Here is a 19166-nt window from a genome sequence, read left to right on the forward strand (position 1 = left end):
TTAAAAATAGATTTTGTTTTATTAATTTTCTGAAACTGTATTTTAACGTTCATATGATTAGTAAGAGAAAGAAAACAGTTACCAAGCTATTTTTCTGGAAACCTACGCAAAGAAAAAATTCTGGTAAAATTAGAGTACTGTATGGTAATAACATTTCTGGTTAAAAGAAAAACCCATTTCTGTTTAAAAAAAACGAAAATATACGGTTATTTAAACCATTCGTTGGTCAATTTTTCCCCTTCATATAGTAACAGTTTGCCGGAAATTCTGGTTTTTCAAAATTATAATTCGTATAGCCACAGATTTAGTAAAAAAATGCTACGTTGAAAAGGAGATTTAACCGAATAAATAGTTTTTATGCCACGCTCTACGGTATGATAAAATTACAAAGTTTTACCACATTTATGAAATTTTATCACTTATTATAAAACCATTTATTGTTAACTTTACCAAAATCATTACCAAAGCTACTGGGTTTTTCAAATGTTCCCATTGAGACCAGAAACACGGCAAAGTTTCGAATATTCTGGCAGTTTTAACCATACCTTTTTTTTTTCGAATGTGGCGTTAACAAAGGAAAGAAAATCGATGTCAAGCCATTTTTTCTCGAAATCTATCATGAAACCCTTTCGCTGTTTTTTCAATGCACTGCAGAGCACGTAGCATGATAACACAGCATAGACTTTTTGCAATATAGAACTAGCACCTGATAATTTTTTTAATTCATTTGTTTATTCCTTTATTTCTTGCATTCCCCATTGAATTTGAATTGTGCTAAAGTGAAACAGAAATAGTCAACGCATACAGAAATTTTTTCTTTACTTTTTCTTAACAGTGCTTTGCGTCAATGAATTAAATTGAGCAAACACGTAAATGGAAGCGGAAGCAACCGTCAAAGATATGCTTCTCACAGAATCAATTATATGAAAATCTGAAAAGTTATTAACACGATAAACTCATCATTTATTTAAACATGTATATTATTATTTATTTACACTTTTCAACACAATGATCAAGGCTGTATTCTAAGTGAATTCAGTTTATTATAAGATTTTTGATATAAGAATTACAAATTTATTATACATTTTAAAATTTCAATAGCGTATTAGTACACAATGCCATTAAAATCTCGTGCACCCTTTCCGCGGTTGAAGGCAGATGTAATTCTTCAACTGGTAATCGTAGAAATATTTAGGAACCTGTTGACCTGTTAATTGAAATATTTATATTCCTTTATTTTAGTTACTTTTATGTGTCATTAAACTAATTAACTCACACTGAATACTATTTATTGAATTTAATTAAAACCTGGCTTCATTTTTAATAATCCTATTTAGGAAAAGACAAAGTTTGGAAAAATAGAAGTATTACTTTTCTTTTGTACTTGAACTAAATTGCTACAACTATGAAAAATGCCTATCAATAATTTAAGCACAAAAATGTAAAATTAATAATAAATTAGTTAAAATATTTTAAAATCAAAGAAATCCAAATTGTATATCAGTAAAAAATAAACTGAAAAAAAATTATGCTTTAAAATAAATAAAGAAATATTTTAAAATTAAACGATATAGGTCAAAATTTTTCTTAAAGCAAGATATAACTTACTTTTTTCAAAGGCTATTACATAATTTGCTTTTTTACCTTCAAAGGAATTTCAATTACTCATAATTTTGAAACGCAACATCGTAAAGGAATACTTTAATGAAGAAATATGTAAGCAACTTTCAGTAAATTTGTAAAAGTAAACTGTGCGCCTCTAGAAATAATTTGTAAAATCTCATGCTTTCAGTTGTAGACACCCTTATTTTAAGAGCTCATCGAAAATTTTAATCACTATCACCTTAATTTCACCAATTCAATCACTAAATACTATCATCTTCATTCTTATGACTGATTGTTTTTGACGTGTTATTAACAGAGCAGGAAATTCAATACTATTACTTGAAAACTGATTGAAAAATTCGAAAACGCTTGAAAACTCTCTAGACACATTCCGTTTGAATGCAAGTTCAATGAGAAAAAAAAGTTTGGTCAAAGCTACCAGAATGTGATAAAATTTACCATGTTTCTGACTCAATGGGAACACCAAAAATCTCGGTAAATTTTACAAAAGTGCCGGACAGGTCACCAAGCGGTTAGCATGCCTGACTACGAAGCCAATGGCTGCTGGTTCGAATCTCGCTCAGGGCATGGATGTTTCTCTCTGTGTGTTGTCCTCTATTGTGTGATTGTGGCCCCCTCTCTGAACGGGTATCTGTGGCAGTTTGGTGTGGGTAATGCTGCTCGCCTCCGTGACTTTTTTTTACTGACTTTTTCCGTGAAGTTTTACCAAAGCGCGTTGCTAATTTAATCGGTTTAAGTTCTTTTGGTAAAATTAACAATAAATTATGGTATTTTTATCATGATACCTTTGAGCATGGCATAAAAATAATTCATTCGGTTAAATTTATTTTTCAGCTTTGTATATTTTACTAAATGTGTGGTAATAAGAACTGTAAATTTGATAACCAGAATCTGCGGTAAACCCTAACGATATGAACGGAAAAATTACCTAATGAATGATTTAAATACCGCATATTTTGGTTTTATTAACCAGAATTATGGGTATTTTTTTTACCAGCAATGTGTTACCATACATTACTGTTGCCAGAATTTTTTTTCATGTGCTTTTCCCGAAAATTTATAAAACTAGCACGCACTTGTCCCTATCCCTCATATTCGTTCTTTAAATTCGTTTTTATGCGTGTTTGTTTTAAATACACTTGTATCACGTCAATACTTCTCAAGTGTAAGAAGAATGTTAAACACTATGAGGTTAGATCAATATCTAAATAGTGTTATAAGTCATTATAACTAGCATGCATCTTACAAACATGTTTTTCAAAAGTAAATGGCGAGCGGATGTTCTTAATTGCGATAAAATTAGTTCAAGATTTCTTTTCTTTCGTGTTTGTTTGATATTCTTTAGTTCATGAAGCGTAACACTGAGGAATAACTAGTTGTACGTTGACCTTCACAAATAAGAAACCTTAATTTTTCTAACCTGGTATAAATGTTTTATTAAGTATATACGATTTTCTAAAATATGTTGACAAAATGTAGGGATCCGATCAAATTAAAAGTTATTATCGAATGCTTAGTTGGAAATAAATTGGTAATTAACTTTTTGCATAGTTGAGTAATATAGTAAAAGTTTTATTTCTAATTCATATTTTATATTATTTTGATTTAATGAATGTCTAACTTTGCGCATATTGCTAACAAATTTGGAATTCATCGATCTATAAAATCTTTGAAATTTGCTATATTATTAATTAGTAAAAACTGACTACTGTTTGCAGAGAAAAAAACTTCCGGTAAAATTACCATACTGAATGGAAATAGCATTTTTGATAACAAAAACCATCATTCTGGTTAATAAAACCGAAATATACCGTATTTAGACCATTCATTTTGTAATTTTTCCGCTCATAGGGCAATGGTGTACAGGAAATTTTGATTTTCAAAATAAGAGTTCTTATTACCACACATTGTTCTTTAATATAATTAAAAATATAATACTGAAAAGTAAATTAATAAATAGTTTTTGTGCCATGGTCTAACGTATCATGATAAAATTACCAAATTTTACCACATTTTGCCAATTTTACCTAGTATAAAACTATAGTTTTATTATACATTACTAAAGTGCTTCGATGTAGATCACCGAGCTGCTAGGTGCTTCCAAAAAGTCAGAAACACGGTAAATTTTACCTTATTTCGGTAGTTTTGATTATACTTTATTCTCAGTATAGAAATCAATCCTTCATAAACTTTATAATACAATAGTGATGTTCAGATTCCGATATTCTGTCATGTTATACCACATAATTGTTTTAAGTATATAATTTATGCGTATACTATTTATACCTATTACGATTTGTTTATTTCAGTTTTTCTTTTGTTTATTCATGTAAATATAGAGCTAGACCTAGATTTTAGCTTTGCATAAAATTAAATTATATGATTTATCTATGCTATTTTATTTTTTAACTTAGAAACACTTAATCGATAATATGAAAACAAACTTTATAAACTAGAGAAATATTTGAAATGCAGAAAAAAGACAAACCGATTTTTTAATATTGTTGTGTCAATCCCCTATTTAGTTAATCCCCTACTATTGTTGTGTTAATCCCCTACTGCTTTTACGTGTAAACATTTTTAATTGCGTTAGCTTCTAAGAAAATTAAAATTAAAATCCACGTCCTGTGTATTAGAAGTATTGCTTAAATCTGAAATCTATCGATTAATTCTTAATCTATTACAATGTATCTGTTAGAAACACTTAATCGATAATATGAAAACAAACTTTATAAACTAGAGAAATATTTGAAATGCAGAAAAAAGGCAAATCGATTTTTTAATATTGTTGTGTCAATTCCCTATTTAGTTAATCCCCTACTATTGTTGCGTTAATCCCCTACTCCCTTTACGTGTAAACATTTTTTAATTGCTTTAGCTTGTAAGAAAATTAAAATTAATATCCACGTCCTGTGTATTAGAAGTATTGTTTAAATCTGAAATCTATCGATTAATTCTTAATCTACTACAATGTATCTGTTAAAACTATCTATTAAAATCCTTCTTCGCTTTTTTCCTTACTGACCAGCTTAAATTAAATAAACAGCAACTGAAATCTATAAATATTTCAAATTGGAATGCTTTTTTTAATTTATAAATCAAAACCTATTCCATAAATTAAAGTCCATAAATTAAAGTCCAATTTTTTTATTTTATTTCATTTACTTTTTTTAATAAAAAAGTGGAAAATGTAAGAAGCATTACCTTTTGTATCTTACACGTTTCGTTGCACGCAACGTCAAAATCCTCTTCGTCAGAACTCTAAAAAGAGAATAAAACATACATCAGTAGTTGTGAAAGCAAATTTAATAATAAATAGAGTTCAAAGCAAATAATTTCCAGGAAACAGATTAAATTTACGTTAGAATATCCGACATTTGTGGGCTTAAATAAAATCATGACCTCTATTGATAAGTATTGGAATCATATATAATACGATAAGTAACTTATATTTTTCTGGAAATTTTTAGCAAAAACTGAAAATATTAATATTTTCAATTATATATTCAATTATGTTATTTTTATATTATAAACTTAATGTTATGTGCTACAGTATTTTAACAATGTCTATTTCACTATCTCAACAGCCAATACATATCAAATCTTTAATCAGAAATATTCAAAAAATAGAAAATCCAAGAAAACACCCTTTGAAATAGTGCCCTATCAAATATTCAAAATTGCTCATATGGTTGCTCTATTGTCTTTAATGCGATAAAAGACAATCGCATTCTTTATAATATGGTTTAGAAGCTCCCTAATATATTTTTTTAAATATTTTATAGGTTTAAAAAAATTCATTTTATACTACACAAAAATTGAAAACAAAAAATAAATGATTATATTTTATGTAAGAAAAAGTTTTAAAATAAGACATAAAAAATAAGAAAAAAAATATGCTAAATATGATAAAATAAAAGATATTAAAAATCCTACTTTACGGCGTAAAGAATTTGATAATTCATAACCTCATAAAATCAAAACAACAATCGGATAAATTGTTTTTTAAATTTCGGTATATCAATGCAAAAGTTTACATAGAAAACTTAATTAAAGCTTGCAAATCTATATGAGCTTTTTTACGACGTAATTAACATTGGTCACTGTAATCTTTCTAAAAGTATAATTGTGAAAAAAAACTGTTTTAAATTATAATTTTAAACACTAAAGACTTTCAGAAAAAAATTCAGTTATCATGAACTTCAAGATGCTACTGATCCCTTTATTTAGATTTCAATGAAAACATAACCTAAAGTTTTTTATTATTTATTATTATGTTAAACACACGTAGCCGTAAGGAACCGAAAAATCAGAAAGTGAAATTAGTTTTAGAAAGAAGCTACATAGGCGGTAAGAATTCTTTTGCTTCGTTTGTAAAAACGTCTTTTCTTCGTACGTTTATGAAAATTTATTCTTCCGGGATGTTCGCTAAATTTATTAACCTTAATCAGTCTAATACAGAGAGATGAAAGAACTTTTTAGAGTTATGAAACCTTTTCGCCCAATGAAAATTCTTTGCTTACATAGCATTTTTGAATAATTCTTTTGCAGGCTTAAATAGTCAAATAATTTCGAATTAAAAACTGTAAATATGAATTAATTTATCTGAAATTATTATTAAACAGATGTAGAAGTGAAGCTAATGTTATATTTCATGAATAATGTCTGAACACAGTTTTGAACTGAAAAAAAAACACAAATGCAAAAATTTTCAAATGCTTTTTCTTGAAAATGTGTAGTTTTAATCGAAAATGTCACAAAAGTTTGAGACACAACGCCAAATTCCAGTAAATAAAAAAATATAATATATTATATTATATTATATTATATATTAAATTATATNATATTATATTATATTATATTATATTACATTACATTACATTACATTATAATATAATATAATATAAAAGTAAGGGAAATTCCAAGAAATAGTTTTTATTCTTAAAATTATATTTACTAAAATATTTCATTAATACAATTAAACAGTAGTATTTCATTGACATTGTTAAAAATACTTTTAAACAAAATCCTTCCCTTATATATGTAAGCAAAAAATTTCTACAAAATACGGAAATATCTAATATTTGATAAAATAATCACAATATTTAGTTTAGATTAATTTCGATCAAAAAATTAACATGCATCTCAACAATAACAATTGAACCATATCGATATTTTTACAAAATTTAATTAATCATAAAAAATTCATAAATAAATCAATAAAAAGATGACAAATAAAATACTACACATTAAATTAATAAAACATAACAGAAAAATAAATAATATATTTCGTAAATTAACACAAACGTAACAAATGAATTAATTAACTTGTTAATAAACTATGAAAACATTTTTAAATAATGAAACTTATTTACTTATTTAAACTGCAATTACGATTAAAAGAAGTTGTACTAAAATCTAGCCTGCTGAGCAAAAAACAAAACTATCTTTGTTGCGTGAATGCTGAAATTTATTGAAATTGGAAATAATCTTAATTAAAGCAAAAATATGTATATGTCATAAATTATTCCTGGCCCAATTTTGTTATTTTGTTAATCCCACTTTCGGAATTATCCGGTACTTTCAAGTTCTTGACCAAGAATTTCTCATATTTTTTTTAAAGAATTTCCTTGCATTTTTCCCCAGTTAATCAAGAATTTATGGTAATTAAGAATTTCCCCCCCTATATTTTAAAATTGCAATAAACAAAATGGAATAAACTTTAATTATAAATTTCCTTATGTACTTTTTTCCTAAATATTTTATTTTTGTTGAAATAAAATAACATCATATGTTTTATGAGATGTATTTTGTGATCATATAAAATACAACATGATGCAAGAGTTTTAGTATGGATTCTTTATTCCGTTTGCCATTTAAAGAACAATAGGTGTGTAGCCATAACAATATTCAGTCGACAGTTATTTCGTGGGAAGAGAGAGGTTTTTTGTTATCGAGCTGCATCAATTGCAGGCCTGAGACAATTTTGTCTCTCAGCTTTTTTTTAACACTTTGGTAGATGATTATATTGATGTAACAAGAACTTTGCGAAAGTGGAAGTGATAACGATTTCTAAAAGAAAAATGATACTTTCAAAATTAAAATGTTACGCCATAATAAAATCTTTGTTGCTACGAAAATCGTGATGTTTTGATGTAAAGTATAATTTTAAGATATCCAGAGATTTTTAGCTCTAAAAATTACCTAATTGCATTAAAATATTATACATATATGTTTGTTTTTCAAATACAATAAATATAATACAATTACTTTAGATGTAAAATATGTTTTAAGTTACCCAAAATGATAAAAAAAGGCCATATTATAGGTAATTTTAAAGTAAAAAATAAATATTTGATTTTTATGTTGTCATTATTTTTAAAGAATGAAAGTGACATTTTAATAATTTACCTCTAACTTAAAATAACCCTTTTTAGGACCTGCAAAAAAATTTTGCACGTGTGTGTTCCATGTATGAACCATATATGAACATAGTTTGTTAATAAGTCAAACATAATTAATACAACCTGACAGGAAGCAAAAGGCATATGTAATTTTTTTTAAGAAGTTAGCTTTCATTTTAATTTTTATGCAGGTATATCTGAAGGTAAGGTGTTTCTAACGTGCGAGTGTTCTAAGGTGTAATAATAGGAGCTAAAATTTAAACAATTTTCTGCAATACAAATTAACCAAATGATTCGGAAACAGTTTTGCATCAATTAAAGTGCATGCAAACAAATAAATTGATTTTATTTTAAAAATAAATAACTTTTGCAATATTTACGTTAATCATAGATAAATATAAAATTAATGGCAAAAATATGTGAGAAATTTTCTTTTTTCTATGTTTAATAATTCTTCTATACGAACTTCTATTCGTGTTTTTCAAATCCTTTTTTTTAAATTAATCTACTGAGTAACCAATGAGACATTTATGACAGGTTAATAATAGCTTTAAGTATTTTTTTCTTCCTTTTGCTCTTTAATTTGCGCTAAAAAATTTATTTTATAAATTTTTTTTAAAAAAAAAAGTTAATTTTTAATTTGAAAAAGAAATTGTTCAATGAAAAACATCTTTCGTACTTCTGCGTCTGAGTGATTCTTTGGTTTTTTCTTGCACGCGATGCATAAAATTAAAAATTATATATATATATTACTTAAATATCTTAACACCTAATATAAGGAGATAATTTTTTTCTCTTCATAATCACAAAAGAACCTTCGCAGAATTATAATTTCTAATTACCCATGTGTCGTGCAATCAGAAAGCTATTCACATACATAATCGAAATGATTTCATTATCCATTCTGATTTAAAAATTGCAAAACATGCTGGTCTAAAAAAATCTTAACGAGATTAATATACCTGCAAATTTACTTGATTTCTAAACGGTACTGTTATACTAATGAAATTTTGGGACTGATAAATATTACTGTAATAAAATATTTAAACAAACCACTAATAAGAAATCAATTATTAAAGTAATATTCATGTATCAATAACTTAGGGAGGGAGTAGAACTTAAAAATGAACTTGATATTTTTGAAACAAAAAATTTATATTTTGCGTCTGCTATAGACGCAAATGTTATGCAATAGATATCTTTTATAAAGATATCTATTGCATGTAAAAGATACCTTAGCACCAAGTTTCAAAAAATATTTTTAAAAATTCATGGAGAAGGTAATTAAAATGCACTCTTATAATTATTATTTGCACTTTTTTTATATTTTAGTCAAAAATATATATAGTATGTAGAACAATCGCTACATTAAAAATTTACTAAAATGTACGATTCCGTAAAAACCGAGATTATGTTTTTAGTATAAAAGCAATTTTTTTGCTGGAATTGTAAATTTTAAGGCTATAGTGGTCTCTGAATAAGTTTTTCCTTAAAAATTAATGTTACATTGCTGTAACTTGTAGGGATTGTTTATATTTAGATAAAGAACATAAAATAATTTGATACATAATTCATGCTATAACATGAAAAATTTAAATTTCTTCAAAAAAATTTTCGATTTTTTTTAAAGTTTAAATGAGCTTCTTGCATTAAATTTTTACTTAAATTTAAAAATTATTTATTATTTTCAATTTTATTTACATTTCGCTTCGAATTGCAGGGAAAAAATTTACACATTTTTCTACTTATTTCCATAGAGAGTAGAAAAAGCAAGTTCTGGCAACAACAAAAAAAAATAAAATAAAATAAAACATGAAAATCGTTCCTCTATGAATGACTATAAAATATGTTGTGGCACCTTATTTCGCAATTTTTTCTCCTCAAGTTTTTTTTTATTCTTTAGAGAGTGTGTCAAAAAAATTTCATGGAATTATAGCACATGGAACTATTCCAATTTTCATTTCGATGCAAAATTTTTGTTTTGCGAAACACAACACAAAACACTCACAATAACAAGTTTTTGCAATAAAAAAGCAAAATAACGTTAATATTGGCAAATGTTTTACAAACTCTTACGATTTTAATAATTAATATGCGTTTTTATATCATTTAATTAATGTGAAATGGGCAAAATTAGAAAATCGATTTCTCGAGAGATTTTCACGATCTTGGGGGTCCATTGTAGCCTTAAAACGACATCCCAACTTTTAATTAAAACATTTTATAAGCAAAAGAATGCACCAAAGCAAATTGGTCATATATTACACATAACTTTAACTTCACTAGATATGTTTATAAATAGAAGCCTTTATTGTTAATTAAGAACCAATAAAGATTCCTTAGTTCCTAATCTTAATTTCATGAAGCCTATTGTATGGACTAAGTGATCATTAACAATTTATATGTTTCTTACGTGCAACGTAAAGAGGAGAGCTTCATCAACATATTTAACTTCGAAGTAGCCCAATAAAAAGGACTACCAGTAATTTTATTTCATGAATCATACATTTGAATGATCTTAATGATCAGATTTCAATTACATGTCACTAATAAGCTTTCTTGATTTAAACTTAATTTTCCAATTAGAAGAATCCTACATTGATCTTAATATTGATTAAAATGAATTTAAACACAAGTTATGTGTTTTTATGACCGTCAAGAAATATAAGTTAAAAAGTTCTGAATGCATAATAAGATTTTTATGAAATTATAGGATTATAATATCCCTTCGTAAATTAAAACTATTTTTAACGAGTATCTTCAAGGGGAAATCGTAATTTTTTTTTATTGCTGCACTGCAAAAATTACGTTTCAGAATACGGTATAAAATTCCGACACTTTGGGTTCATCATCTGTAAAACCCATTTTACCCCAAAATGGATTTTTACCGTAAAATATTATATCCAAATTTTCACAGTAATATTTATTTAGTCGGAGTGATTCAGTAATTTCACGGTGGTTATTTCAGTAAAAATTACGATATACCAGATTTTTTGTTCCGTAGTATATATTCTGGTAAAAGAGGATTTTACGGTAAAAAGTACGGGCACCCTGAGTATCGGTATTTCTTACCATAATTTGATCAGGAATATTTTTTACAGTGTGTATCTCCAAATTCCTGGATTTACACTGTATACAAAGCAATGTTATAAATTTTTAGCATAATGCACTTTTATGCTATTTCTGCACCTGATCGATTCAACTTAAATATTTTCTTTCAACTACAAAAGACCAATTTGATTTTTACCTACTTCGATTACATGCTTTAAAAATATTCTAACCTTTTCCTTTTATACATTTTCGAGTTTATGAGGGAATAAAAATATTAAAACTCTTTTGTTCTCCAAACATTTAAATTTTTGTCCGTAACTGAATTACAATTAAAATAAGTTGGTAAGTGCAAAAAGCAGGACTAGCTTCTTTAGTATATAAAACTAAATAATATTTCAATTCTTATCTAGTTTAATATCATTTTTAAAAAAAGATAATTTTACATCATAATTTTATTCTTTGTCCCAACATAAAATTCGATTATAGTGTGTTTAATTTTAAAACAAACATATATTTATAAACTTGGTAAACTACAATCAGAATGAACAATTATTTGATGAACTATAAAAATTTAAAGCAATTTAAAATAGAGCATTAAAAATCGATTTCGATTTTATCATTTCTAAAAATTAAATTTTTTAATGTCCGTAAATTTTAAGTGACCAGACTTTAAAAATATTAATTACAGCTTCTTTTTTGTCTAATTTTCAAATATAAGTATTTTATTCATGCAAGTTATGCATTAAAAAATAAGGTAAATGATTTTTATTTTAAGCTTTTATTTAAAATAATCAGAAATTTTAGATAGGTGATGTGTTCATGAGATTTATTCAACTGAGTTCAGCATAACTTTAAAAGTTAAGTTCAGCATATTTTTATAAATATTTTTAATGGCAAGTTCGTTTATACCTTGATATTAGAAGAAGATAACATAATAAAAAAGTCGGAGATTACGATAACTGTTTACTTACTGCGTCAATTTGCAATTTTTTTTTTTTTTTTTTTTTTTGAGACAGGGTCTCACTTTCTTGCCCAGGCTGNTTTTTTTTTTTTTTTTTTGATGTGCGTAAATTATAGTATAAGTGACTGCAAAAGTGAACTTCATATGCGTCGTAGTTGAATTCAGCACATAGTCAAAAAAATAAGTTAGGACCCGATTTAGGGAACACCTGTTTACCAAATTATCGTGATTGATTTAACAGTTTTATTTCAATTAAAGGAGGAAATCACCTCTGTTTAATGAATAATCGAACCGAAATTTTTGAATTTTTTCAATAGCCGAAAAAATCTTTCCTGCCGATATAAAAAATTTTTTCGAATTTTTGATAACTTTGGATGTTTATGGAAATACAAAAGGAGAAAAAGTTCATTTGTTTTTTTGTCACTGTGTAGTTTCTTAGAGCTGTTGAATTAAGTATAGAGAAAAAATTTCTTGCAAAATTACCGTACTGTATAGTAATAACATTTCTAATAATGAAAAATTAAAAAAAAAAAACGAAAAACATAATTCTGGTTAATGAAACTAAAATATGCGGTATTTAAATTATTCATTTTGCTATTTTTCTGCTCTTATGGTAACGGTTTACAAGAAATTCTGGTTTTCAAAATTATAATTCTTATTACCACACATAAAAACACAAAACTGAAAAGCAAATTTAACCAAATAAATAGTTTCTATGCCATTCTCTACCATGATAAATTACCAAATTTCATCACATATTATTTAACTATACAGTTAATTTCAACAAAATCATAACCAAAGTGTTTCGGTAAAAATTACCGAGCTTTTTAATGTTCCCATAGAGCTAGAAACACGGTAAATTTTACCACATTCTGGTGGTTTTGACCATAATTTTTTTCTCAGTGAGTACTTGAAGCACTGTTTTGTTTCTGATATAACCCCCAATTTAAAGAATAAAATTTTCAGTTTCATGAACTTTAAGTATGTTCCCATGCTATATAAATTATTTAGATATGATTGATACCATTTTCTTGTTGATTGTTAAAGTTTAGCGCTAATCAATGCTGGAATATTTATTTCCCGATATATCACGATATATTCGTCCATATTTTCGTTACTCAAATAAAATGCATCAATACTCAAACTAATATTGCATTTGATAACAATCATTATCAGCAATGATCACGATATTAACGTATTAAGTTGCGTACTCGCTATGATCATCATAGTTGTTGGGAATTATAGTGTCGACAATACTCGTATCATATTCGATATTGATCGCAAAATTATCGTGGTCAAAATTTATTATATATTCAATATTTATTATATATTCAATACTTGTCATATGGTAAATATATTTTAAAATATAGTTGTCGTGACAATGAAAAAAAGATAAAAAGATCAGCCTTTTACTGAGTTCTATTTGGGACTATATTATAATTTTTCCGATGCAAGAAAAATTGACATAAAAGGATTGTGCTATACTTTGTAAAATTCAACTTGTATACAGTTTTATCATTTATTGATATTTCTTTAGCAAGGTTTACTGTAAACACTATCCCAAAGCATATATAGATTCTTCTAATATTCGAAACTCCAAGATAAAAATCTTTATTTCCTAATAAATCATAATCATGCTTGTAGCAGCCGACCTTATGGGCTTATCAGATCCCGGGCCCTTATGGGCAACGACCTATACCCATAAACAATAATGGCGTCGACACCCCTTATCATATTAAGTTAAATTTTTTCTTCACATTCTTTACAAAATACAGACGAATATCATTCCTCTTATGGCTTCATTCTTTTTCATCATTTAAACGAGTACTTTTTGCTTTGTTATTTGTTTCTCTTTCTTCGCCAACATTTAATCCAAATTATCTCAGTAATTACTCAAATAGGGAAGGCGTGTTTATGTTTTGTTAGAAAATGGCCAAGTAAAATGTATACATTTTTTGGAAAATCGATAGGGATAAGCGATGGCATCGGTTGATGAGTTTAATAAATTATGGTCTTCATCTGTCAATGGTTTCTTTATTTAATCATTGAAATTTTTATAAGAAAAAAGTTTAATATTTTTATTTATTGTTTAATAACATACTGCAAGCTTTCTTTTACATGATAAGAAACTCTCTCAGCCAACTGTCTACAATTTTTGAGCCAAGCTCTCAGAGACTCTTATGTTCATATTATGGTTGTTATGAAAAAGAGCGACAATATTTTCTGGAACGTTTTGTATTCAACATATTCATTAGTGTTTCATGAAAAAACTAAGATAATTATAAGGAACTATTGCACTATAATAATTATAATGACGAAAATATGTACTTTAATTGCATTTGATACTGCTTTTTAATGATTTTTTTTCATAGAAATGTAAAAATACTTATGAAATTAGGTTAGATTAGTAAATGTAAAAACTGTATCATATTTCCTTTTAAGATAAAGACACAAATGAAAAAAAGAACTAAGTTAATCCAAAATTAATTATGAATTTAATACTTGGATGTAGATAAAATAAAATAAACAATTGAAATTATTACAACGATTCCTTATAAATTTTTATTAATAAAGATAAGCATTTTTTTTAAAAAATTTCCTGTACAAAAAATTTAACTTTCAAGCATTTTTTAGATTTTTAGTAATTTCAAAAAGAATTTCATAAAATTGCAAAAATCAATTTAAAAAGAGTTAACACCATATAAATGTAGAAAAATATAAATTATTTTAATAATCTTTTTTCGGTAAGCTTAATGCATCAAAAACTATTTGTGATAATCATTTAAATACAAACTTAGCAGTTTGTATACACTTTGCATGCAATAAATAAGCCCGAAAGTTATTTAGAATATGACCATGACTACAGCAAACTTCAACAAATTTTATGAAGAACTTTTTTATTCTATTAAATTCAGTTAAATTCAACTTTTTTCTCAACTTAACACTTGAGAATTTTCTCAGATTGTCTTGATAAGTTATTAAAAAACATAATTAAAGAAATTTTGTTTACATGCATAACATATTTCATTAAACTCGTTGGTGTTGGTAATGAAAACTAAACTTCATAGCAATAAATGAGAATAATAGTTGTATAAATTATAATAGTGACTTCATTTATTTTTATAAAATAATTTCAAAATTCAAAACATTGCACCCTCAAAATTTAAGTTTTACTTTTTTACCGCAACTACTTAATGCATCTTTTTAAAAAATTTACTCTTTCATATTACAATTCTTATAATCCAACTACCTAATAAGAAAACAAATATAATATATAAACTTTCGCAAATAATTTGAATATTTTTAACAATAAGCGTTTTCGTAAGTAAATTTTATAATGTCTGAAAAATGCTTAGTTCTTTGCATAATTAAGTTGTAATTTTTTTTCAACCAAATAAACACAAAAATTCCATTTGCAAACAAAATACTCTCAATACTGATGCTCATTCATTTGATAAATGGACATTTTTAGATGTATTCCAATATATATGCATTCAAATTATCTGATTATAAATAGCACAATTTTGTCGTATTCAAAGGAAATTTCGCAGAACTTTTAAAGGTCACCAACACATTATTTCCAGACAATTGTAGTGTAAGGGAGTAAAGTTCATTGGTTTAAAAACAGTTCGTTGATGAATGTAATAGAAGGGGATCATATTTACCAACAGTAAAAAGTCGGGAGGGGGCATTATTGACCCAACTCCATCCGGTTTAACATGCCCCATATCATAACTGGATGGGGACCCTTTCATGATAACGCGAGTAAAAATTTCGAGACATAATTTCTGTTAAATATATATGAATAAAGAGATCTTGGAACAATTCTTTAACGATTGAAGTTTATTGACGTAATGAAATGAAATGAATATTCATAAACAAAATTAAATTTTTATATTAATTACATATTTGACAAAGCTTGTTTTACAACTATAAAAGCGACGATTATTTTAAATAAATATATAGATAAAAAGAGGATGAACCTTTTTTTGGTAATCCAAATCCACTGACACAAAGAACTTATAGTTAAAAAATTAAGGGGACACTAGACGTTTAAAACAAAAAAGTGCAATTTTTATTCAATTATCTTCAAATTTTAACAGAAAAAATTAGTTTTAAAGTTACAGCTGAAAGTATGGTTCTTCATAGTTGATATTGAAAAATTGCTGACCGGCCTGAGTAGGGGTCAGGGAACTGCCCTCACATCAGTAAGGTTTGGTGTTCGAATACCGGGCAGGGCATGGATGTTCTTTCATTCGCTGTGCTATAAATATTTAAAAAGTTCCTTGCAATCAAAATTTAATTTTTTTGATAAATTTTTACTTAATTAAATGCTTATAAGTACTTAAATGAAGTGGCTTTGGCAACCGTATCAAAATATATTAAGGTATTAAATTTTTATTTTACCACCAAAACTTTTTTTGAAAAATACGTTTCAATTATGCTTGTTCAATTATTAAAAATTTTAGTTAAGACATTGAGTTAATCAAATTTATTTAAAACCATACAAGACACGTCGAAGAATATTTGAAATTTTCTTATGGTAGTAAAAGAAAAACTGGTGAGCAAGGAACGTTTCGAAGCAGTGAGAATATTGAAAAATTTCATAACGAGAAAAAGCATCTTTGTCAACGAGAACTAACGTATTGATGCGTGGATCTTTATATATTCATAATCTTATAATTCGGTAAGGAAAACTCCGATTCAGACACGGTTTGTCGCACATTATTAGTAAAGTGTGAGTTTTTTTAATGGACCAAATAATGAATTTTTGAAGGATTTTTCTTATTCTGAATGCCCAGTATCTCCTCAATCGAAAGATGAAACAGGTTGATTCATACGAACTAAATTTTTAACTATTGCTTAATAATCAAATTTAAAGTTCTAATATATTCATAGAAGAAAAGAAATAGAAGAAAAGAAACAAATGAAAAAATAAGCTACTTTAAAAATAAATATAAATAATAATTTCAAAATAAATTGAATTATCATAAATTGAATAATTAAATTTATAAATAATTGAATTATCGAAAAAAATATTCATAAAAAATTTAAAAATAAATAAGAAATAAATTAACTTTTAAGAAAAAAATACATAATCACTCGTGAAAAAATAAGCTACTTTAAAAATAAATATAAATAATAATTTTAAAATAAATTTAATTATCATAAATTGAATAATTGAATTTATAAATAATTTAATTATCGAAAAAAATATTCGTAAAAAATTTAAAAATAAATAAGAAATAAATTAACTTTTGAAAAAAAAAAATACATAATCACTCGTGAAAATAACTAATTTGAAATTAATATTCATTGAAAAAAGAAACGAATGAATAAACAAATTTAAAAATAAAATAAATAATTATGAAAACAACTTTAAAAATTAAAAATAACTAAACAATCAAAAAATATTCATTGAAAATTCAAAAAATTAATGAGAAATAAACTAATTTATATTTAAAAAACAAAACATAAACACACGTGAAAAATACTCCGTCGAAATTAAAAGCAATTAAATTTTAAAATAATAATGATGAATGAGGGGGAAAAAATTAAAATGACTCGTACAGAATCTGCAGATCGACAAAACAGAAGCAAAGAAAGGTATCGATACCCTGAAACAATGATTGATATTCAATCGGGGGTTTTGGGTGGGTCGTAGCTAATGTAATGAGGATGTAACATATGAGCAAAAGGGAAGTGCTTAGACAATCAGAGCATCCTGTTTCAAGACGGGAAATCTCTTCACACACCTTTGACATTGGGGAATTCACTAAAAAATATATATATATACTATACGTCGCACTCACAGAGAAAAAAAAATCAAAACAATTCTCCAAAAAACCGCGAAATTTAAGATGCGATGACACCATGCTTTGTATGTTTACCGGGCGAAAACCAGTTTGGCCGTTTCGTGTTACGTTTAATGGCGTAATACTTCACAAACCAAAAAAGAAAAAAAAAAAGTTAATAACTAAGAGTTTTCATTAAATATTTTTCTATTGTAGACCTTCGTTTACGGTTGAAGAAATTATGGTTTATGAGAAATGGAATGTGAATTAGATGAAAGGAGGTTTTTAAATCTTACGAAATAGAGTTGTAAACACTCAAGCAGTAGTAGTCATGTAAAAACTTTTATATAATTTTCAAATAAAAATATTGATGTTTAAATACATCAGTTCGTATTGGTCTTGTACAAACATATTGATATGCATACAACATTTTTTTTGTATTTTAATAAGTTATTTAGCAGTTAATATTTTTAAATCAATATAGTTTTAAAATAAAAGTGAATTCTGTGTATAGGAAAGTTTAGGGTAGTCATGCAAAATTGTATTGATTTGTATCGTTTCAAAGTGAAAGTATTATAATTTGAATAAGTAGGTTCGTAATTGTCGTTTCAAAACATTTTGATTTGTGTTTTTTTAAATAACTGAGTTAATTTTGTTATTAAATAAATTCATAGTAGTCATAAAAACATTTTTATTTTTATGTAATTTTAAAATAAAAATATTCTTTTTTTGAATAAGTGAATTTGCGCTAGACATAAAAAATATTTATTTGTTTATCATAGTATTATTATTCTAATTAGTTTATAGCAGTCAGATAATAGCATACCAATTGATTTTAAACTAAAAGTATTTAGTGTTCTATGAATATGTAAGTTCATGATAGTTAGGCAAAATTATATTAATTCTTAAAAATTTTAAAAATAAAAGTATTATTATTTCACAATTTAAGTTCATAGCAATCACACTAAACCATATTGATTTAAAGTTTATATGGTTATTATTCGTTGTATAGTTTTTTAGTGTTTATTAGTATGTGCAAATATCATTAACATAGCAAACATGCAAAGCTATTTTGAAAAATCTTTTCCTGTTTTGGATTTTCTGAACATACACGGACGGACTCATAATACTAGTCTAGTCTATAGGCTAGACCAGTTAGGCTTAATTATTGACTAGACCAATCTCTCTTGTTTGATGTTTAAATCTTAAATATAGACGAAAAAACTCTTTCGTAAATTCGCGATCTTATTTGAATCCGTGAATGATATTTCTTCAAAATCACCTTCTTTGAGTTTTTGCCTTTTTAAAACAATTTTAAATTCGTTATTA

General features: G+C 26.0%; 2 protein-coding genes across 3 annotated transcripts in view; one reads left to right on the top strand and one right to left on the bottom strand.

Annotated features, from left to right (window-relative positions):
* Positions 1-19166, bottom strand: part of LOC107441450 (receptor protein-tyrosine kinase sevenless) — an 88476-nt gene that overhangs the window by 55499 nt on the left and 13811 nt on the right. For both annotated transcript variants that reach the window (XM_043048241.1, XM_043048239.2), the window contains exon 2: positions 4831-4887. In XM_043048241.1, the coding sequence (XP_042904175.1) occupies positions 4831-4887 (57 nt within the window). The remainder of the gene's footprint in view (positions 1-4830; positions 4888-19166) is intronic.
* Positions 1-19166, top strand: part of LOC107441722 (SKP1-related A) — a 315013-nt gene that overhangs the window by 10553 nt on the left and 285294 nt on the right. The window lies entirely within an intron of this gene.

The sequence above is a fragment of the Parasteatoda tepidariorum genome, chromosome 2, assembly GCF_043381705.1.
Source record: "Parasteatoda tepidariorum isolate YZ-2023 chromosome 2, CAS_Ptep_4.0, whole genome shotgun sequence".
NCBI lineage: Eukaryota > Metazoa > Arthropoda > Arachnida > Araneae > Theridiidae > Parasteatoda > Parasteatoda tepidariorum.